Source organism: Hippopotamus amphibius, chromosome 1 (genome assembly GCF_030028045.1).
Source record: "Hippopotamus amphibius kiboko isolate mHipAmp2 chromosome 1, mHipAmp2.hap2, whole genome shotgun sequence".
Classification (NCBI taxonomy): Eukaryota; Metazoa; Chordata; class Mammalia; order Artiodactyla; family Hippopotamidae; genus Hippopotamus; species Hippopotamus amphibius.
In genome coordinates, this window is record NC_080186.1 from 4,282,880 (window position 1) to 4,306,817 (window position 23,938).

Genomic DNA, 23,938 nt, shown 5'->3' on the forward strand with positions numbered 1-23,938 from the left:
AAAATTTAGCCCAAAGAACATCACACACAGCTAGACACTGGCCTGCAGTCGCAGTGATTCTACGACTCAGTAAACAAAGCAGAGCTAGCTCGGAGGACTGAGGGCATCCTGAAAACAGGCACCGGGGTGTGTCTGGTATACAGTTGGGGGGGGGAACAACCACCATGTTCTTCAGCTTTCAGAGCCATCTGGTAACTCAGAAAGGTCAAGAGAAGGCAGCACCGCTTCCCTCCACCTGTCCCACACCTGCCCAGGGGGCAGGGGCTACACCTGGGTCACCAAGGAGACAGGCGGGAAGTGAGAGACTCAGGGACTTTCAGGCTGGAGCTCAAAGGAGCAACCGACCCAACGGATGGGCGGGCACCCAGGAGAGCGAAGGCAAGGGGGGCGCTGAGCCGCTTTCCTAGAATTGGAGGCCACGTTGCTCCCACGGAAGCCCACCTCCCCATGCCAGAGACACATCCAGGGGACATAAAGAACTCCCAATGGTTGTAAATGAACTATTCTTCAATAGAAAATTAAAAATTAAAAAAAAAAAAGAACTCTCAATGGTAAGAAAACCAAAGACCCAATTGTGGCGGGGGGCGGGGGGGACACGCCGCACAGCTTGCGGGATCTTAGTTCCCCAACCAAGAACTGAACCCGGTTCGGGCAGTGAAAGCACCGACTTCTAACCCCTAGACCACCAGGGAATTTCCAAAGACCCATTTTTTTCAAATGGACAAAAGACCTGAAGACACTTCACCAAACAAGAAACACAGGTACAAATACACACATGAAAAGATGCTCAACACTGTTAGACACTAGGAAACTACAAAAAAAAAATAAGAAATTAAAATTAAAACTTAAATACATACAGGTATGTAAATTATACCTCAATAATTAAAATACATAAATACCCCTCCCACCCACCCCCCACAGTTGCTGTGTAGATTCTACTTAGTCACTGACTCTAGGAGAGTTTACTGGAACTCAGTCCATTTCTCCAAGAGTGTCTCAACCCCCAGCTCCATAGCCATGCCCGGAGAAGGCAGGAGGGAGGTGGCCAGACTGCCCTGGGAGCTCCAGGTACGGCCTCACTACCCGCCCAGCACGCCAGGCACCACCAAGGCACCCATCGCAGCCCCCTCTCTCAGCCCACAGGACTGGCAGTGAAGCCCCGGGGCCAGCCAAGCAGGCCCTGAGGACTTCTCCAGAGTCACCAAGGGTACTACAGCCAGTGGTCCTTATGGCCAAGCTGAGTCTCACCATGGAAGGGGCTCTCAGACTTCCCAGAGCACTAGGGAGGATACCCTCTGAAGACATGGACCTGGCGGCTGGGGTGGGAGGAAGCGGGGAGAAGCTGGACTCGATCACGAAAGGGCTGAGGAGAGAGCAAGGGTGACCCTCTTGGCCTCTAGAACCCTGGCCCCACCCGACATCCCGGGCGCCAAACAGCCCATCCTGCCAGACAGCACCTGCAGACTGTGTGGGCAGACGCCCCCCAGCCCCAGAGGCAGTGCAGCAATGCCAAGGGCAGGCTGGCCCGGCAGACGCAGGCACGGTTCAGGCTGTGGCTCTGCCCCGCCGGCCACGTGCCCCCAAGTCAGTCACTGCCCCTCTGGGGCCTGCTTCTTCTCCTGTAACCTGGAGGGTCCACGCCGAGCTGAGAGTTCTTCGAAGCCGTGACGCCCTCCATGGTCTCCCGTGACCTAGGAGAAGCCGGGCGCCCTGAGCTCCTGGCCGGCCAGTTGAAGCAACAGCCGAGGCACTGTTCGCAACTGGGAGGAGCCAGAGCCACAGAGAAAATATCTACGAGACACATGTCTGACGAGGACTTGTATGCAAAACCCAACAACCCAACACGAAAATGGGCGAGAGGTCTGAGCAGTCATCTCGTGAAGGAAGACACACAGATGACGAATGAGTACATGAGAAGCTGCCTGCATCACAGGTCACCAGGGAATCGCAAACTCAAACAACACCTACTCGAGCGGCCAAAATCCAGACCCGCACAACACCAGGCGCAGGTGAGGAGGGAGAGCAGCGGGAACGCCCTCCCGCTCGCGGCTCTGGGGATGCAACGTGGTGCCGCCACGGTGTCAGAGAGTGTGGCGATTTCCTACAAAACTAAACGTACTCTTTAATTCATTCTCTTCCAGATTCCATTAACTATATAAAATAAATGTACAAACTTGGTAGGTACACGGGAGCAATTAAAAGCAAAATCAAATCCAAAAAATTATCATTGGTATGGCTGAGACTATTCCTACCAGGAATTCCCTGGCGGTCCAGTGGTTAGGACTCGGGCTTTCACTGCTAAGCGTTCAGGTTCAGTTCCTGGTCAGGGAACTAAGATCCCATAAGCTGCAAGGTGCAGCCAAAACAAAACAAACAAAAAAACCCAGACTATTCCTACCACATTTCAGATGACACGGACCCCTTAGGCAAACTGCGGGCTGGCTAAGAGCCCCACCTTAATGACAAGGTAGGACCAGCCTGTCATTAGAAAAACACAGAACAAGACTTCCTAGGTGGCACAGGGGTAAAGAATCCGCCTGCCAATGCAGGGGACACGGGTTCAAGCCCTGCTCTGGGAAGATTCCACATGCCACGGAGCATGTGGAAGCATGTGCCTAGGGCCCGTGCTCCACAACAAGAGAAGCCATTACAATGAGGAGCCCACGCACCACAATGAAGCGTAGCCCCCGCTCGCAGCAGCTAGAGAAAGCCCGTGTGTAGCAACAAAGACCCAACGCAGCCAATAAATAAATTAAATAAATAAATAAATACATGAAAAAGAAAAATGAGAAAATTAAAAAAAAAAAAGAATTCCTATTGCTTTAAAAAAAAAAAAAAAGCACAGAAGAGCCATCAAATAGGACCCAGTTTCCGAGGGCACCAAAGGCAATTCGGCCGTCAGAGCTCTACGCTCCAGGGCCTGTGCCCCTCCGCGCCTCAGGGGTCCGTGCCCAGGAAGTGATGCCCCGATGGGCAATGCTGTCACGGTGGGTGAGCTCCTGCCCCGAGCCAGGCTGTGAGAGCTTCGACGTGCTCAAGGTCACCAAGCCCACTGGTACCAAGAAGCAACTCCAGAACTTCCGAGGCTGGACCCCTGCCCACTCCCCCAAACAAAATTAAGTTACTTTCCCAATCAAAAAACAAAACCAAAAAAAGCAAAAAAGCTGTAAATTCCACATACAAGCCCGGCGTCTGGTCGCCAGTTACAACATGGGGGTGGGGGCGCTGTCTCTGACACCGGCTGGGTGTCCTACAATTCCAAACTCAATTCTGACTCTGTGCAGCGACAGCATCAGACCCACAGTCTTATGGGCCTGAGCCCCGCCCCCCACGTCAGACAACAATTCCAAGTCCAGGTTGTCACCCGGGCTTCTGACGGCCCAGCTACAGACAGAGGTGCCACCGATCTCCTCGGCGGGTTTCATGAATTTGTTAGAGAGGCTGAGAGAACTCAGGAGACACACTTACTCACGAGATTACCAGCGTACTACAAAGGACGTTAATGGATGTGAGCCAACAGGCAGATGGAGAGACAGGCAGGGCGGAGCGATGGTCCACGTGCTCTCCCAGCGTCACACGCGCCGAGTCTTCACGGGTTCACCAGCCCAGCTCTCCGAACCCCATCCTTGTGGGCTTTTACGGGGGCCTCACGACATAAGCATGGTCGATGAAATCACTGACCGCTGATTCAATCACTGATGCGCCCTCCAGCCCCTCTCCCCTCCCTGGAGGTCAGGGGGCCGGGACTGAAAGTTCCAAGCCTACAATCACAAGACTGGCTCCCCTGGCCTCCGGCCCCCACCCTTAGGTACTTTCCAAAAGTCACCGCATTAACATAAGCTCGGGTGTGCTTGGAAGGGGTCTGTTATGAATATTCAGACACCTTTGTCACTCAACCCTTAGGAAATTCCAAGGGTTCTAGACTCTGCCTGCAAAAAGAATGCAGACCAAATATATATTTATTATAAATCACAATGTCACAAAGCTACACCTGAATGAACACAACACAGCACCAGAACAGCAAAGAAACACCCAAGCAAGCGTGGCGTTTACTGAAAGGGACGGCCACCCACCCCTGTGCCTCCTGATCAGTTACAAGGCTAAGGTTTCCACCTGCTAAAGGCCCAAAAGGTAATGCAATATTTAGTTGGCTCAAGAGGAGGCTGGAATCTGAACCACGACTTTGAATAGGTGGAGAGAGAGGCAGTGCCCATCTCCCTTGGCCGGTGGCTGGTATGTGCCATGAAAGTCCAGACCTGGGTGTTTCCCAGCCCCCATTCCTCATGTGACAGCAAAGTCAGGAGCCCCTGGGGGGCGGGGAGGACCTACTAGTCAGATTCTATGGGGGTGGAAATTGTAAGGTGCCCATTCCCCAGACTCCAGCACGGGCTTACGGGCACATGCACAGCAAGAACAACGGCCTGGCCTTTGGGGCATCAGAAGCTCACTTTCCGCTAGGAACCTGAGGCTCAGAGAAGCTAAGTCTTATGCGGAGCTTGGGAGATAAATCACACATTAGCCTTTTAATCCCACCCACTCATAAACCGAAAGGAAGCAGCAGGCCATTTCCAGGGCAGCTGGCAGGTCCAAGCCATCTCCATCGTCAGCCCCGCCCTCTAGGAGCATCTGGCCTGGTTAGGGCAGGCGACGAGAGGGAGGACAGGGTGTCCAGTGCCCACTGTGCTGACCCTGGACGGGTCATTCCTGCCCTCGGCTTCCCCATGTGTAAAACAAGGGTGATTCCTGTGCCCCCACGGCTGAGAGCTGCGCACAAGTGAGTGTGCAGGATGCTGGGGGCAGATGGGAGCAAGGCAACAGCTCAGGACGTGGGCGCTGCCTCCAGGGCACAGGGCTGCTCCCCAACAGTTGCTGGGACGCTCTGCTCCCTGCAGAACAAGAGGGTGGGAAAACTAGCTCTGCAAAAGCAATTCTCTCTCCCGGACACTTCCACTTCCAGTCTGAGAGCTACCTCTCTAGTTTGGATTAAAATTCTGATTTGCCAGCTACTCTAGTGCCCATTCACATGTACTTCCAGGGCCAAACTAAAGGGCACGACTGCCCCATGCAGCTTCCCCACTCTCAGGGCTGTAAACCTGGCTCAGATGCCACGGTCACGCCAGCCGGCCCCTGGCCTGCCGCAAGCCTGAGCTTCTGGGCCCTGAGGCCTGCAGGGGTCAGAGTCAGGGCACCAAGGGGTTTGGGCTGTGTGGCACGGCCCTGACGGGCAGCGAGAGCCAGCACCTGCCACGGGACAGGCTGAGGCACAGAACAACACTGGGGCGTGGAGGAAGGGGTAGAAAGGTCAGCGGGGATGGGGGTTGGTGTTCAGGGAGGTGGAGGGCGGGCAGAGAGACACGGACCTCACCCACAGACCGCACACAGAGCTGCCTCTCCTCAAGGAAATGGCGTGCGTAATGAGCGCCCTGCATCCTACAGGACAGGACTCCTACTGTCGCGCGTGGACTTTCTGGTTCTGTCCTCGGGGTCAGGAATCAACGACCCTCGGAAACAGGGCTCAAAGCAAGCTGGGAGAAGCCAGAAGAAGCCGCAGGTGAAGTCAGGAGGCTTGTGGTTTCAGCCCTCCACTTGTGAGGGAAACACTGGCGGACACTGCCCACCCTGGCCAGGCGCCACGGTGACCGTCCGCATGAGTTATCGCACGACAGGAGGTCCTGGTGAGGAACACGGAACGAACGAGCCACCACCAACCGGAAGAATTCGGGAGAGGTCAGAAGGAGACGCCAGTCCACAGGCCCTACCCACCTCCCAGAATCCTCCTCGCCGGAATCCATCTTGGCTGAGCGGTTGCGTGGCCACCGGGAAGGACCCTGAGTCAGCGTGACTGGCCGGAGACGACCCGGAAACTGACCCCATCACCATACACCCGAGACTGCGAGCCCCGTGGGGAGCCGTCCTCCTGGGCTCCCTCGCCCTCCTGCTCTCCGTCCGGGCGCCCCTTCCCCATAAAGTCTCCTGCTTTGTCAGCACGTGCGTCTCCTCGGACAATTCACGTCCGGGTGTTAGACAAGAGCCATCTCTCGGGCCCTGGAAGGGGACCCCCTTCCTGCAGCACACTTACCAGTCTGTGACCTTGACCAGTAATTCAGCCACTCAGCAACTATTTCTCAGGACCCAACATCTACGAGGAAGAACTCAAAATAGGTCAAAGCCTTAATGTAAGAGCTGAAACTGTAAAACTCTTCATAGAAAACACAGGGAAGCTCTGTGACCTTATATTTGACAATGGTTTCTTAAGATAACAAAACCATAAGTAACAAAAAAAAAGATAAACTGGACTACATCGAAATTGTAAAGCTTCTGTGCTTCAAGAGATAACATAAAAAGTGAAAAGACGACCCCCTGAATGGAAGAAAATTTTTGCAAATCATATAGCTGAGAAGGGATTTGTATCTAGAATATAGAAGGAGGGACTTCCCTGGCAGTCCAGTGGTTAAGACTCCGTGCCTCCACTGCCTGGGTTCAATCCCTGCTTGGGGAACTAAGGTTTCGCAAGCCCCATGGTGCGGCCCAAAATAAATAAATAATAAGAATATAGAAGGAGGGGCTTCCCTGGTGGCGCACTGGTTAAGAATCCACCTGCCAATACAGAGGACACGGGTTTGAGCCCTGATCCAGGAAGATCCCACATGCTGCGGAGCAACTAAGCCAGTGAGCCACAACTACTGAGTCCAGGTGCCACAACTACTGAAGCCCACAAGCCTAGAGCCCGTGCTCCGCAACAAGAGAAGCCACCACAATGAGAAAACCTCACACCGCTTCGCACCGCAACTAAGAGTAACCCCCGCTCGCAGCAACTAGAGAAAGCCCGCGTGCAGCAACTAAGACCCAACACAGCCAAATAAACAAAATAAATAATAAAATAAATCTTTAAAAAAATATACAGAAGGAACTCTTACAACTCAATAATAAAAAGGCAAGCCAACTGGAAAATAGCCAAAGGACCTGAATAGACAATTCTCCAAATGTACAAATGGTTGATAAGCACATGAGAAGGTGCTCCACGTCACTAATCATCTAGGAAATTCCAGGCGAAACCACAGTGAGCTACCACTGCACACCTGCCAGCGTGGCTACAAGCAAAACTGCAGATAACCAGTGTTGGCCATGGGACTTCCCTGGTGGCACAGCGGACAAGACTCCACGCTCCCAATGCAGGGGGCCCGGCTTCGATCCCTGATCAGGGAACTAGATCCCACATGCAAGCCGCAAGAGTTCGCGTGCTGCAACTAAGACCCGGTGCAACCAAATGAATAAATAAATGAATGAATACACAAGTGTTAGCGAGGAGGTGTAGCCGCACGCTGCGGCGGGGTGTGAAGCAGGGCGGCAGCTCAGGAAAACATTCCCACAGTTCCTCTGAAGGTTAAACAAAGTAACCCCATGGCCCAGCAACTGCACCCCTGGGTGAGCTCTTTTCACTCACACCACCTGACAGCAAATGTGTGGGGCTCTTCCTCACACCAGCCAATTCTCCACGTCCTGGCCACCAGCCAGGTGGCCTATAACTGGGTGCAGTTCTGACCCCTCCTTGGGTTGGGTAAGTTGCTGGAGCAGCTCACAGGACTCAGAACTCAGGGTTACCGACTTATTAAAAGGGATACGGCTCAGAAACAGCCGCACGAGGAGACCCACAGCACAGGGTAAGGATGGGGTGAAGGTCGGGTGAGCAGAATTCAACAGCCTCTCTGCAAGCACCATCCTCCCAGCACCTATAGGTAACTCAGCAACTGGGAAGCTCGCCAAACTCCACTGTTAGGGGCTTTAGGGAAATTCAGTACAGAGGCAAGATCGATTAGATTAGACTGGATTAGATTAAATCGGCAGTGATTAACTCAACCCCCAAGGCCCTATCCCCCAACTCCCAGGTCTTGGGTGCGGCTGAAAGTCCCACCCCTCCAACCCTGCCAAGGTCATTCTGGAGACCAGCCCCATCCTGAAGCTACCGTGGGGACCCCAGGCACTGGTCATCTCCTTAGCATACAAAAGATACACTACCCAAGGTTTTCCCAAGGGTTTTAGGAGCTCTGTCAGAAAGACAAAGGACACTCCTATTGACCCTACCACTCAGGAAATTTTAAGGGTTTTAGGAGCTCTATGCCAGGACCCAGGGACAAAAACGAAATACATATTTCTTATTCTGCCCCACCAGGTATATACCCGAGAGAAATAAAAATGTATGTCCACACAAAAGCCTGTGCAGGAGTGTTCATAGTACACTTATGCATGATAGCCAAAAAGCTGGAAACACTGAAACGTGCACCCACTGAGGAATTGATACACAGAGCGGCACATCCCCGCACAGGGGAAAGTTATGAAGGAAGCACTGACACGCGTGACAACACAGATGAACCCTGCAAACGTGAGGCTGAGTGAAAGAGGCCAGACACAAAGCCTACACCACATGGTTCCCTTGACAAGAAATGACCAGAACAGGCAGATCTATAGAGAAAGAAGATAAACTAGGGGGAATGGGGAGAAATGGCTAAAGGGGACGGGGGTTCTTTTTGAGGTCATGAAAATGTTCTAAATTGACACGGTGGTGGCTGCCCAACTCTGATGCTCGGAAAGCCACTGAACTGCACACTTCAGGGGTGAGTCAACAGGGTGCTCGATGAAGCTGGCACAAAGGGGCAGGCAGACGCCCACTCAAGCAGACTTCTGTGAAGTTCACGACTCCGCTGAGGATTAGCCAATCGCGAGAGGACAGCACCCCCGCCCTGCTCCAGCCTGTTGATCCAAAATCTCAGCGGAACCCCCACCCTAGGGAGAGCAGACACCCGCACCCCAGCCCACTGGGCAGCGTGGGTGCAGGGAGAGCTCTGCCAGCACAGCTGCCGGCCCCCAGGATGCTCTGATTGCCAGGCTCGCCCCAAGCCTTCAAAGCCCACCTCCTCCAACAAAGCTGAGTGGGGTCCCTGGGGAAAAAAATGCCAAGTCTCCACTGAGAATGAACACATAGGGGGCACGCTCGATCCCACGCAGCTCGTCCCACATCCAGCACCCACTGTCCACTCCAAACCACTACCAGGACATCCCAAGTCACATGGCTTGGGGCAGGCTGTCCAGTCTGCCTCACAGGCTGGACCCCAAGGGCCGAGCGCGGCACAGAAGTGTCCCCATCATCCTACCTTTCAGTGACACAAGGTCGATACAGCAGAGCAGATCTGGTTCCAATGGCCCGGCTGGAAGCCCACCATCTCTCCCCGGGCCCCTCGGAGCTCCTGGACACCATACACTCCTGGACAGTGGCTGGCCTCCTGGAGGCGGCCTGCCTGCCCAGCTCGCGGAGATGGAGAAGCGAGGTGAGCAGCTTCATCCGGGGCACGCGGGTCAGACTGCTCCCCCAGAGCCCGGCACCAGGCTTACAGCCGCCTCTCTGCCTCCCCAGGGCCTGCCCCTCCGCACTGGAACGCGGCGGGTCTCTGCTCCCAGGGCCTCCTCTAGAGACCGCCCCTCCTCCCAGCAGCCGGCAGCTCCTGCTGCTCTCACAGGCTGCAGGTCCCGTGATACAAGAAATTCAGGACAGTCATGGTGGTGTGACGTGAGAGTCTGTCTCTGCTGTGAGCAAATGAGGGATGAAGGCCAGAACAGGGCCGGGTCCTTTTGATGGAGGGAAACAGGTGGGTCTGTGAGCCACACCCACCAAGATGCCCATCTCCGGGACCACCAATCAGGCCCGAGCAGGGAGGAGCAGTTCCACCCCCGCTGGCACAGCAGGTGTCAAGAGGGCTGGGAGGCTGCCAACCAGCACAAGGGTCCTGGGACAGCAGGGCAGCTGAGGAAAGAAGCTGCAACCACAAGGAGGAACGTCAAAGTTTCCCTGTCCCCACGTCAGACGGGAGCTCCCAGGCTCCCGCGGAGAGCTGGGGGAAGAAGATGCAGAGGCAGTAGGTCTGCAGCCAGGACTCCTTTTTATTCTTTATTGTGGAAAACATTCCAACGCTTACCAGGGCAGAGAGAAGGAAATGAGTCCCCCGGTCCCCAGCAAACAGCTCCAAACCGTGGGCTCCGGTTCCCCTCTGTTCCATCCCCTCCCCACTCCAGGTGAGTGTGAAATAAGTCTCAGGCAGCACGGCTGGGCATCTGTAAATACCTCAGCATTCCCTCCAAAAGGTAAAGACTCCATTGAAGAACAGAACCACAGGACTTCCCTGGTGGTCCCGCGGTTAGGGCGCAGGGCTCTCACCGCCAGGGGCCCCAGGGTTGCACCCCTGGTCAGGGAACTAAGATCCCACAAGCCAGGCGGCGTGGCCGAAAGATAAAAACAGAACCACAAAACAAATATTCCACCTCAAATGTACTACAAATTCCTAATGTAATCTTTTTTCTAACTGGCTTTATTCAACAATTAGTGAACTGGGCAGCACCCCATCTAGCAAGTAAAAAGGCACTCCTCTTAAGTGTCATTAAATATCACGTGAATGTTCAAGTTTCCTCAGCTACATCCTAAATGTTTTTGTTTTGCTTTGTTTTTATAAATGTATTTACTTATTTATTTTTTATTGGCTGTGTTGGGTCTTCGTTGCTGCACGGGCTTTCTCTAGTTGCGGCCAGCGTGGGCTACTCTTCATTGTGGTGCGCGGGCTTCTCATTGTGGTGGCTTCTCTTGTTGTGGAGCACCGGCTCTAGGTTTGCAGGCTTCAGTAGTTGCGGCACGTGAGCTCTAGAGCGCAGGCTCAGTAGTTGTGGCGCATGGGCTTAGCTGCTCCATGGCATGTGGGATCTTCCCGGGCCAGGGTTCAAGCCTGTGTCCCCTGCACTGGCAGGCAGATTCTTAACCACTGCACCACCAGGGAAGTCCCTGTTCTAAATGTTTCAAAATCTGCAACTGTGAAATGTTTTCATAACTACCCAAAGCTGGAAAGAACTCAAATGTTCATTGTCTGATGAAAAGAAAATGGAAACTACTAGGCAACAACAGCAAGAATCACTGTGGGACTTCCCTGGCCCGGGAAGATCCCATGTGCTGAGAAGCAACTAAGCCCGTGCACCACAACTACGGAGCCTGCGCTCTAGAGCCCAGGAACCACAACTACTGAAGCCCACACACCTAGAGCCCGTGCTCCACAACAAGAGAAGCCAATGCAATGAGGAGCCTGCGCACCACCACTAGAGAAAGCCTGCACGCATCAATGAAGATCCAACTCAGCCAAATAAATAAATCATTTTTTTTAAAATCACTGATACACACCCCCCCCCCATGCACACGCAAGTGAAACTCACAAGCACTGCACTGAGTCTATGACTGCACTGATGAGAAACTCTAGAAAACGCAAAACTATAGCGACAGAAAGCAGAGCTGTTTGCCAGGGGCCAGAGCTGGGAGGACACCAGCTGCAAAGGGGCAGGAGGCACTTCTGAGGTGATGGAAACGTTCTCCGTCACAACTGTGATCATACACAGGTGTACACATTTGTCAAAAGTGAACCGTACGTTAAAAACAGGCGCATTCTATGGTATGTACATTATACCTCAGTAAAAGTTGTGGGGGTTTTTTGTTTCGTTTTTATTTTGGCTGCACCAGGGTCTTAGTTGCGGTACTCAGGATCTTCATTGCGGCATGTGGGATCTTTAGTTGTGGCATGCATGCGGGATCTAGTTCCCCGACCAGGGATTGAACCCAGGCCCTCTGCACTGGGAGCACGGAGTCCTACCCACTGGACCACCAGAGAAGTCCCAAAGGTTGTTTTTTAAAGTAAGCATAACTGCAATACAATTACCTTACCTTAAAAAAAAAAAAAAAAGGAATTCCCTGGCAGTCCAGTGGTTAGGGCTCCGCTTCCATTGCAGGGGGCCCGGATTCAATCCTGGTACCTTGGTCGGGGAACTAGTGAGGCAGGGAAAAACCCATTGCTGTGTTCGCTCCCTTGGCCGTCAGGGTTGGAGGCCACCCTAGGCCAAGTCTTTAACCTCTGAGAGCTTCATTTTCCCCCATCTGTAAAATGACAGAGTTGGGTTGGGGATTTCTAGGGGTCGTTCTGGGTCTGACATTCTAGAACTCTGAGTCCAACAAGGAAAAAATCAATTTGCTGACAAAATGTGAATTAACATCACTCAGAATAAATCAAAAGAAAAATGCTCTTCTGAGACTTTAAATGCTGTCCCAGAGCCTGCATCTGCAGGGCCCAATCAAAACAAGGAGGAGACATGGGAATTCCCTGGTGGTCCAGAGGTGAGAATGCGGCACTTCCACTGCAGGGGGCATGGGTTTGATCCCTGGTTGCGGCCAAAATTTAAAAAAAAAAAAAAAAAAAAAAAGAAGGGAGGGAATACGGGGATATGTGTATAAAAACAGATGATTGAACTTGGTGTACCCCCAAAAAAAAATTAAAAAAATAAAAAAAAAAAAGGAGGGGACAGCAAGCCGCAGTGGCCTGGCTGTCCAAAGTTCAAGCTCCCGGGAATAAACTACTCCCCTTGTTTGCAACTGCCCAGCAATGTGCCAAAGGTTCTAACCCTCACAGCCACCTGGAAACAGGCACTGTTATGATCTCTGATTCATAGACAAGAGTATTGAGGCCTAAAGCCCACAACTGCAACAGGCAGAGCTGGAATTCAAACCTAGGCCCTTGGCTTCCTGAGCCTGGGTCCCACTTTTCAGACAAAAAGAGCTTCCATTTACTTACAAGGTGCCAGCCATTCTGCCAGGTACTAGAGACACGTTCTCTAGCACTCAGAACAACCCACAATAAAAAGGGGCACAGAAAGTTAGGCAGCTGCCAAGGGGCAGAGGCCAAATTCACACCCAGGCCTGGGATGGCAGAGCTGGCTCTGACCACTGCCCTCCCCAGCCTTTGGAGCCCCTAGCCCTTCAACACTTCCTTCTGAACCGAGAGCATGGGCCCACTCTTAATTGTCTAGGATGGTGGGGGTTGTGGCATCCTCTCCCTGCTGGACTGTGAACCCCCTAAGCTGGGGACTGTATTTTCCACGACGGTGCCCCTCCCGCAGGCCACTTCATTCCTTGGAGGTCTCCAGTGAAGCTTGTTAAATTCATGGGCTGGGTTGCCCTGGGCCAGGAGGCTCCTCTTTCAATATGGGGTGTCAGCTCCGATGTCCTTAAAGGGCACCCCACCCAGCTGCATCCACTCCAGTGTCCTGGGGTTTCTCTAGGCCAAGCCTTGTGGCCATGGGCCTCATGACCACCCCCCCAATCCCCTTTGGCAGTTGCGTTGGCCACCTGAGGCTCACCTCAGCCAGGTGTTCTGCCCGTGTCCCCAATCAGAGACAATACGCCATTGTGGATATGCGAGAGGCAGCCCGGGAAGCAATCCCGCGGGTGAGAAGAAGTGTGCGAACGTGAGCAAGTGTCCAGGCTATCCAAAAGCCTATTAACTGCATTAGAAGCTGGCTTTTAGAAAGGTAATGTGTACAGATGGGCTATCCGTCATCCTGATGAAGTAAATAAAAGCCCCACTTCCATGAGGGGATTGAAATCTTTTGCAGGGAGCTTGGTAGAAAAAAAGTGGGTCTGGAGACAGAAGACCAGTCAGGAGCTGCACCCCGCCACCCCCGGGGCTCTTGTGGCTGGATGACCTTACAGAGGCAATGGGTCTATCGGGACCTCGATTTCCTCCACCAGGCAAGAGCAGTGAGATCCCTGCCATCCTCTCTCCCAGGGACGCTGGGCAAACCAAGCCAGATGAGAGATGCTACAAGCCCTTTGCAGATGATGAACTCCAAGGTCACCCGGCCAGTATGAGGCAGAGACTGTGACCCAAGGGCTCTCTTCCAGATCCGTGCCGCCCAATTTCAGTTACTTCTATTATTTTTGCCCCGGGAACCTGGAGTGGGTGGGGCCAAGACAGCCACTCGGCCAATAACAAATCAATGGCGCAAGGCTCCTCCAAAGATTTTCTCTGCCTAGAAGAAAGTCAAACCTGACCTTGGGGTCAGGAAAGGACGGTGGGGCTGGGTTCAGGGCACTCCACGGATCCGTGGCTGTGCGCCCGGCCCTCGCCTCTTGCCAGAGGTCACCGCCCACAGGAACCTAACCTGGCGTGGACCCAAGGTCAGCGTGACGCCCAGCCTCCAAATCTGAGGCTCCGGCCCCAAACAGGAAGGCGGGGTCCCCGTCGGCGGCGCACGAGGCCGCTTCTGCTCTCCCGGGCGCCTCGCCCTTCCTCAGCCCCGGCTCCGGGGCCGCCACCGCGCCCGCTTCCGTGCCGTCCGAAGGAATGGGAAGTAACCTTGAGGCCGCCCTCCCACATGCGTCGGAAGGGAGGCGGCTCGCGACCTCGGGGCCTCGCATCCAGCGGTGCGGGTGGAGGAAGGCAGAGGCGGTCCCCGACGAGAGCGGCCCTCGGTCCCCTTTGTGTAAGATGCTGCCGGGCTCAGAGGACCAGCCCCTGTTCTCAGCCGGGAACTGCTAGAGGGGAAAGGCATTTCCTGTCCTTCCTGTTAACAGCCGCCTCCCTACCCGCTCACCCCCCCGAAAAAAAAAAAAAAAAAAACCGCGGCGGGGCCCCGGGAGGGACTGCGTGTCTGCAGCCCCCGCCCACTCGGGCGCCCACCGGAGGGCTCGGCCGGCTCCGGCCGCCGCCCCGCGTCACCTGCGCCGCACGTGCCGGGGGTGGGGGGCCAGGCTGGCTCCAGCACCACCGCCCGGATGACGACCCCGACTTGGGGGGCTCCTGGGGGCGCGGGGCGGGGGGGGGGCTGCGCTGCGACCGCCGCCCCGGCAAGGGCGCCGCGCCGCGTCCTCGCGCACACGGCCTGCGCGGCCCGGAGATGCGGCGGGGGCGCGCGGGGCGGCTGCCGGCTCTGCGGCGTCGCAGGCGCATCCCGGCCGCGGCGGGCGGGGACTGGGGGCCGGGGAACCGGGGGCCCGGGGAGCCGGGGGGCCGGGGAGGGGAGGGCGCGGGGCCGGCGGAGGGCGGCCGGGCCGGGGCGGTGGCTCGGAGTCCGGGCCGGCCGTCCGCGCACCCCTCTTACCGGCAGATCTGGATGGCGGACGGGGCCTCGGCGGCGGGGCCCGACATGGTGGCGGCGGCGGCGGCGGCGAAGGGAGCGCGCAGGTGTCTGGCCGGCGGGGCGCGGAATGAATGAGCCCGGGAGGCGCCATGGAGGGGGAGGGGGAGGCGGGGCCTGCGCGCCTGGGAGGCGGGGCCTGCGCGCCGGCGGCGAATCGGACGCGGCCTCCGTCGGGGCCCCGCCCCACGCGCCCTCCCGCGCCCCGCCCCCCGGCCGGCGCAGGCCCCTCTCGCCCCTTCCCCCTCCACCCGCGTCCGCTGCTGGCAGCGGCCGGGCGCCGTTTCCGGAAGGTTCGGGGGCGGTTGGGCGGCGCCGGCGCGGGTGGGGGTGTCGGGGGCGGGGGGCCTAGGCGTGCGCCCGCGGGGAACGCGCCCGCTCACGCCGGCCCTGGGCGGGCCGTGGGGGCGCTTCCCCGTACGGGCGCGTCCCCGGCCGGGCTGGGAGGCGCGTGGGGGCGCAGCGCGGGGAGCGCGGGCCACGGGGCCGCGGCGGGGGTCTCCGCTGCGAGCGCGCGCGGCGGCTGGCGGGGAGCCGGGGCCCGGGCTCCGCCCCGCACCGCCCAGGGTCGTCCCGAAGTGACCTGCCGGGCGTGTGCCTGGGGGTGCGTGTCCTGCAGGGAGGGGCCCTGAAGATGCTTGGTGGTTCGCGTTGCGCACCATGTGCCCGGCGGTGCCGTCCGTGTCGCAGCATCCCCCCCCCACCCCGGGAGAAGGGGGAAGGGGGTCACGTCTACATGCTGGGATTTCGGAGACCTTTTTACTCCCTGTGAGAGGCGACTTTTCCCCAAGTTTTTACGCTGCGCTTCAGTTGCTTTTGTCGTCAGATCTTTAAACATCAAAACCCAGGGAGCTCAAGCTCGCCCGTTGGTGCTAAACTGAACAGCTCATCCTGGTTGCTTTGCGTTACCAGACCGGAGGCAGCCCACATCCAGGGAGCAGAAGGAGCAGACCAGATCGTGTCTGTCATGTCAATATCATTACACTGAGAATTTCGTTTTCTAGCGTGCAAGCACCGAGTCACCAAGCCTACATAGCCAGCACCTTTTTCCGGGATGGGTCCTGAAACGGATGGATTCCTTACGAGGGCACCCAGGCACAATGGCCGGCTTCAGATCCTTAGGCAAGGCAGATTCTTTATCTGTTAAATGGGTGCAATAACACTCACCTTCCAGACCTTTGGGAAGCTTCAACGAGATAATGAAAGTCAGGGCCCCAGCACTGTCTTCCTCTCTGTGCTCACTTTCCCTGCTCATTCTGTCTCTCTCTAAACAGCCCTTCCCAGACAGTGCAAGGGAATGAGGACTTACTGAGGCCCTGCCCTACTTGTATAGGTGGGCTCATCACCGGGAGAGTTGGAGACATTCTGTTCTTCTTCTTCCTTTTTTTATTTTTATTTTTAATATGTATTTATTTGGCTGAGCCAGGTCTTAGTTGTGGCACACGGGAGCTTCATTGCTGCGTGTGAGACCTTCATTGCGGCATATGAGATCTTTAGTTGTGGCATGCAGGCCCTAAGTTGCAGCATGCAGTATCTACTTTCCTGTCCAGGGATGGAACCCAGGCCCCCTGCATTGGGCCCACAGACTCAACCACTGGACCACCAGGGAAGTCCCCATTGTGTTCTTCGAAAAGCCCAAAACCTGATTGGGGTCAGAGCCAGGACACAAAAAGCCTGGCTCTGACCACCTGCTGGACTAAATTCCCAGACTGGGGAATGGGCTGAGTGGTTCAGGATTAAATAGCCAGGTACCTCCCAGAGCGGGGCAAAAACGTGACCTTAGCAACATCTGAACCTTTGAAAAGGGTGTGGCCCATTGGCCCGAGACAGCATCTATGATGACAGCTCCCTGGGGGCAGAGGAAGCCAGAGAAGATAACAGCTCAACCCTGATAGTACTGTGTCCTGGATTCTCTGGAGAGAAAATGGTGCTCCGAGGGGAGCCACTTTTGTGTGTGATTACCAATGGTTTATGAAGTTGCCCTGTTTTCAAGGAGAGCAGTGGGGGCCCAATCCCTTAAGCAGAAACATCATGAGTTGTCTTGGCTGTAGAGTTATGGGTTTACACTCATCTCACAGAGTCTCTCACCTCGCCATTTTTTCATACCTTCTTCTCAAGCTACTGGGGCCATTTCTATCCCTCTCTCTCAGCAAAACTTCTCGAAAAAGCAGTTTATGCCTGCAGCCTCTCTCCTCTTACTCCCTCCTGTCCTCTTTGGAACCCGTTCCATTCTGGCTTTTGTCTTGACCACTCAGTTTATCAAGGTCACTAATTCCTTGCAAGTTGCTAAATCCAATAATCCTTTGTCAGAAGTCATCTTGCTTCGCAACAGCATTGAGCTGACAGGATCCCTGTCTTCTTGAAATGCTTATTCCTTGACACGTACTCCTTACTCCTCTGGCCTCTCTGCTCAAGCCTGCTCTGCTGGTCCGCCTGCCCCCCCCCCACCCCCCGCCTTCAGACGTCTCAGGACTTTGGAGAAACCCCAAGCAGCCCTCACATGTATTTCATGGCTTTAAATCCCACCTACTGAACAACTCCCATATATCTCCAGCCCAGACCCCTCCTCTAAATTCCAGATGCGATGTCCCTTGCCGGGGTGACAGCTCAATGTGGTTGTTTCCTCAGGCTGCCCCGGAACTTGCTTCTCTTGCAATCTTCCCCATCTCTGTAAATTACAATCCCTTCCTTCCAGTAGCTCAAGCTAACAGTTTGTCTCACACCCTTCATCCAGCCTATCGGCAAATCCTGCCGGCTCTATGTTCAAAATCAGCCTAGAAAGTGATCACGTCTCCCTGTGATTCAGGAATCTGCCCCCACCTACCTCTGTACATCTGGCCTCATCTCCTGCTTTCCCCCGTGCTCACTTATCCCCAGCCGTGTGACCCCTCTGATGGTCCCGGGTACAGCCAGCCCACCCTTTCCTCAGGCACCCATGGGGCTCACATCCTCAAGTCTGATGTCACCTAAACGAGGCCTTCCCTGGCCATCCCGTCGAAAATTACAACTCCTCCACATTCCCTCTCCTTTTTCCTGGCTTATTTTTCTCCTTTGTGCTTAATACCATTTAATATACGTCTTACTCATCAGTTTAGTGTTTCTCCCCTAACTAGAATATATGTTCCCTGAGGGCAGGAATTTTTAACTATCTTGTTCGTAGCTCTATCCCAAGCTCCTAGAAGAGTGCCTAGCGCATAATAGGCACTCAGTAAACACATAAAAATGATCGAACCAAGAGAGGTTTACCAGCGGCAGCATAGTTAACAGCAGCAGACGTTTTTCACACTCTTTCTTTGGACCAGAAATATTGTCCACAAATTGTAATAAACTTAAATACATTATTTAAAAATTTATTCAAATTTTTATGGAAAGACACAACTGTTGACACTTGTAACCTTTGAGGAAAAGGACTAGGGGGTAAGGCCCTACTTTTCATTTATATATTTTTTGTACTGTTACCATCTAACCACTCATCTGTTTTATTATTTTTTCATGTCAGTATGGAATAACTGATATGAAGCAACAGGAACTCATACACTGATGGTGGAGTATAAATTGGTATAACCTCCTTGGAAAATAAGAGAAAATAATTACTTAACTGGAAAATAAGGGGGTTTCCTGGTGGCCTAGTGGTAAGGATTCTAGGCTTTCACTGCCATGGCCCGGGTCCAGTCCCTGGTACGGGAACTGAGATCCCACAAGCCGTGTGGCAGAGCCGGAAAAAAAAAAAAAAAGAAACAAAAGCAACAAACAAATGAACAAACAAAAAAAATGGTGCTGAAGCAACTGGACATCCATTGCGGAAAAAAAAAAAAAAAAGCAACTATATTCCAATAAACATTTTTTAAAAGAAAAGAAAGAAAACAGCCATACCCTTTGACCTAGCAACTCCACTACTAGGTATATATCCTATATATGGAGCATGGGTGCACCTAAATACACTTCAAAAAGCTTTCATAGCAGCACTGTTTGTAATAACCCGAAACTGGACATGACTCAGATGCCCATCAGCAGTAGACTGGAAAAGTGCACTGTGACACACTCTTCACTGCAATACCGAGGGACCATGAGAACCTGTGAACTTCAGTTACACCCCCAACGCAGATTCACAGTGCTGAGGAAAAGAAGGAAGATCCAAAGAATATAGACAGTGTCAACCCATGCATACAAAGATCTAACACTCTGTGCTGTTATCCAGAAGATAAGAGATAATAAGTTGGGGAGGACGTGGAGAAAAGGGAACTCTTAAGACTGCAGGTGGGAATGTAAATGGATGCAGCCACTATAGAAAATAGCAATATCAACAAATTAAACATAGAACTACCCTATGATCGGCAACCCCCTGCGTCTGGGGATATTTCGAAAGGAAGTGAAACCATTATCTTGGAAGAGATTTCTGCACTCCCGCGTTCATAGCAGCACTATTCACAATAGCCAAAGTATGGAAACAACCTAAATGTCTATCAGCGGATGAATGGATCAAGAAAATGTGAGATGTGTACATATGAATATGAATATCATTCAGCCATGAAAAAGAAGGAAATCCTGCTGTTTGAGACAACATGGATGGACCTTGAGGGCATTACTCTACGTGAAATAAGCCAGACAGGGCAGAAGACCTAAATAGACATTTCTCCAAAGAAGACATACAGATGGCCAACAAACACATGAAAAGATGCTCAACATCACTAATCATCAGAGAAATGCAAGTCAAAGCCACAATGAGGTATCACCTCACACCAATCAGAATGGCCATCATCACAAAGTCTGGAAACCACAAATGTTGGAGAGGGTGTGGAGAAAAGGGAACTCTCCTGCACTGTTGGTGGGACTGTAAGTTGGTACAGCCACTATGGAAAACAATTTGGAGGTTCCTTAAAAAACTACAAATAGAACTACCATATGATCCAGTAATCCCACTCCTGGGCATATACCCAAAGAAAACCATAATCCCAAAAGAAACTTGTACCATAATGTTTATTGCAGCACTCTTTACAATAGCCAGGACATGGAAGCAACCGAAATGCCCATCAACAAATGAATGGATACAGAAGATGTGGCATATATATACAATGGAATATTACTCAGCTATAAAAAGGGATGAGATGGAGCTATATGTAATGAGGTGGATAGACCTAGAGTCTGTCATACAGAGTGAAGTAAGTCAGAAAGAGAAGGACAAATATTGTATGCTAACTCACATATACGGAATCTAAAAATGGTACTGATGAACTCAGTGACAAGAATAAGGATGCAGATACAGAGAATGGACTGGAGAACTCGAGGTATGGGAGGGGGCAGGGGGTGAAGGGGAAACTGAGACGAAGCGAGAGAGTAGCACAGACATATATATACTACCAACTGTAAAATAGTCAGTGGGAAGTTGTTGTATAACAAAGGGAGTCCAACTCAAGGATGGAAGATGCCTTAGAGGACTGGGGCAGGGAGGGTGGGGGGGACTCGAGGGGGGGGAGTCAAGGAAGGGAGGGAATACGGGGATATATGTATAAAAACAGATGATTGAACCTGGTGTACCCCCCAAAAAATAAAAAAAATAAAAAATAAATGTAAAAAAAAAAAAAAAAAAGAACGAGAGAGAGATAATAAAACAGAAGTGATATGTTAAAAATATCTGGTAAAGGTATATGGGAATTCTTTGTATGTGTTATTTTCATGGTTTTTCTGTAAGTTGGAGATTATTTAAAAATATAAGGTTAATTTAAAAAGAGCACTAGGTTTAGACCCAGAGTTCTGAATTCAAGCTCAGATTTCCCATTACTCATCTCAGTGACATTTGCCATTTCACATAACCTCTCGGGACCATGTAAAACACAGAAGTTATTTGTTTTAACGATGGATTGACATTCCATTATATAAATAAACTTCAGCTTATCCATTCCCTGAAAAAAAAAAAAAGAAAGAAAAAAAGAAATAAGCCGGACAGAGAAAGACAAATACTGCATGGCATTACTTATATGTAGAATCCTAAAGGAAAAAAAAAAAAAAAGCCAAACATAAAAACAGAGAGTAAAAAAGTGGTTGTCAGGGCTGGGGATTGGGGGAAGTAAAGGAGAGGCTGGGGAAGGGGTACAGATTTTCAGCTATAAGTTCTGAGGACCTACTGTACTATTGTACAACAGGGTGACTATGGTTGATGACGAGGTGTTGAGGCCAAGAGTACAACTTTATTTGGAAAGCTGGCAGACTGAGAAGATGGCTGATAAGAGTCTCTGAAAAACCATCTTCTCGGGGTCTGGATGCTAGTTTGCTTTATAGAATGAATGAGGGAGAGGCTGTGAGAAAGTAAAGTGAAAGGGCCATCAGTCTTACAAAACATCTCTGGGAAGGACCAGCCTCAAGAGGGGATATGTTAATTTCAGCCATTCACACAGGTGGGCAGGGCAGAGTGTCTGCCTGTGAGCTGAACAGGGGGGTTTTAGTTTAATTTTCAAGCAGAGGGGCAGTGTTCCCTAAGGCAGGCCATCATGTATGGTTATAATAACAAAAGCATCAAAAAGCAAAGGTTAAAGTCGAAGAAACAGATCCATCGTGGAGTCCATTTAGCTCTTCCCTGTTGCAATTCCCTGCTGTCAATGTTGACTTCACAGTCTTGTAGGAAAAGGGACGCCAATGTTCTAACCACCCCATCAGATGGATCTTTCTGGGAGTGTCCACCATCGGTGTCGGTGTTCCAAACGTTGAGATTTGCCTTTTGTTCCACTTTCAAAGTGTCTACTTTCCACCTGTACTTAAAAATTTTCACAGCCTGAAAGTTGAAAGTTATCAGGAATTTGGAGGGCTCAAACCCACACACTGGGACTCAAACCCAGCTAAACTCAGATTGGGACTCAAACCTGGCCAAGACCCTGATTGAGACTTGAACCCACTTTGCCACATCTCAAGTTAAGGAATTTAGCATTTTTCTATATATGGGAAGATGCAAGAGGCTGGACTCACTGAAATCTTTTTTTTTTTTTTTTCTTACGTACCGCTACTGTCTAGGGCCTGTATCCTGTATTTTCACATCCTGAGTTTCCTCAGGGCTCACCACAGAAAGTGGCTGCAGTTTGATGGCTGCTAGATGGCAGGTATTCTTCTCTTTCCCGAGTTTTCTCAGGGCTCACCGGCTCACGTTGGAGGGCTGCAGCTGCCGATGACTGATCCTCTCCTCTTGGTCAGGAATTTGACCAGTATTTGGGAGACATTTCATGATGAAATTCTGTCCCACGGTGCTGGGAGGCTCATCCCAGTTCAGGCGAAAATTCTTGCTTTGCCACTCCAGGTGCTAACTTTTGGATTAGGCCCTATTGATAATTAAAGATCCTCTGGCTCCTCTGTTTAATTATGATCCAGGAGATATTTACCCTTGTTACTTCTTTCCATACCTGGAATCACATTATTACAATTTTAACCATAGACGTTTTGTTGGAGGCCTGGTTACACATTGGGTGCTGCAAGAAACAACAATCATAAAATAGACAGGATATAAGTAATGCAGCTAATAACACTGACAAAGTCACAGTGCAGCAGGAAGACACAAAGCACAAACAATTTGGAAACAAAGAACAAATTAAGACAATGATTAGCATCATATCAAGTCCCCAAGAGAGCCAGTTGGAAACACCAAATTCTGGCAGGATAAATGTTTTGTCTTTGTTTACAAAGGCATACTTTATCAACTTGTTGTAGGTAAAAGGTTTTTCCAAAAAAACAAGGATTAAAGCCAGTATATTTCCCGAAGTCATAAAGTTATAAATCATATTTACCATTTCATCTAGTTCCATGTAACTAATTTCTGTTGATCCCGATGAAATAATCAGATTTCCCATTAGTTTTGTCATTTGTCACCCAGTCCAGTGATACTATCTAAAGCCTATCAAACACTTATATTTGTTAAAAAGTTCCTTTTCATCAGTCTTCTTGAAAATCTTCATTTTGTGAAAGCATCAGGACAAGGCTTAAAATAGCATGGTCAAACATTTGAGTACATTACAATTAGTGGAAAACTTGGATATAACATTTTAAAATAACTAGTATTATAATTAACAACATATCAGGACCTATCAGATGTTAGAGATTCCATATAAATTTTGGAATATCTATATAAATGACATTTATCCATACACTATAACCTAAGGTTCATCTTCAATCACTTGACAATGTTTTTGAAGTAATGTAACATGCCAAATAAACTTAGTTTGACATCTCTCTCTGAGATGTCTCAGAGATGTTCTTTTGAAATATCCCAGAGTCAGCTGGAGGCTAAAAAGCTTTTAGTCCAATTTTGATATTTGGGAAATTTGTTAAAAATATCAAAAGGGTTTTAAAACACAATAGGATTGCAGGTCACTGTGAAACAGTACTTATTCATTTAAGCAAAAAGTCACAAAATGATTGAAAGAAAACAAACATGGATCATCTAAGGGTGTAGAAACTCATACAATCTGTTATCAAAAAGGAGCATTTTTAATGGATAAAATTCCAGTCTTGTATTAGGTTACTTAAAATCCATTCACTTAGTTAATTTCCATCTAAATTTAGTTAATCCTGACCACATACACAACTTTCTTAGTAAAATGTAATTCCATTTCTCATACCTTCTTGACTGAAAATACACATTATACCATACTGAAATGTTTTATGATTTCCAGTAGTTCTAATTATGTATTTAAATTAGAATCTCTGACTCTTAAAAACCTTAATTTCTAGTGAAAGCCAAGAGACAAGTAATAGTTACCAAAATCTGAAGAAACTATTTTAGATGATTTTTTAGGACACAATTATTCTTATAGTTTACCTAAAAGCTCTTGTCTCATTTACATGTTACTTTAAAGTTTCATCATATCAAGTGATTTTTCTTGCTGACAAATTTGCAACAGATATAACAACATTTTGTTTAACTTATATTAAACGAAGGTGCAGTGAAAATACTATACTTAATGTTGAT

The 23,938-nt window shown here is 51.1% G+C and overlaps 1 protein-coding gene across 1 annotated transcript in view; it reads right to left on the bottom strand.

Annotated features, from left to right (window-relative positions):
- The window catches only part of ACOT7 (acyl-CoA thioesterase 7), an 88,445-nt gene extending 73,360 nt beyond the window's left edge, over positions 1 to 15,085 (bottom strand). Inside the window, 2 exon segments of the mRNA XM_057745609.1 lie at positions 14,956 to 15,001; positions 15,004 to 15,085. Coding sequence (XP_057601592.1) covers positions 14,956 to 15,001; positions 15,004 to 15,085 — 128 coding nt within the window.
- Positions 15,086 to 23,938: the final 8,853 nt, after the last annotated feature.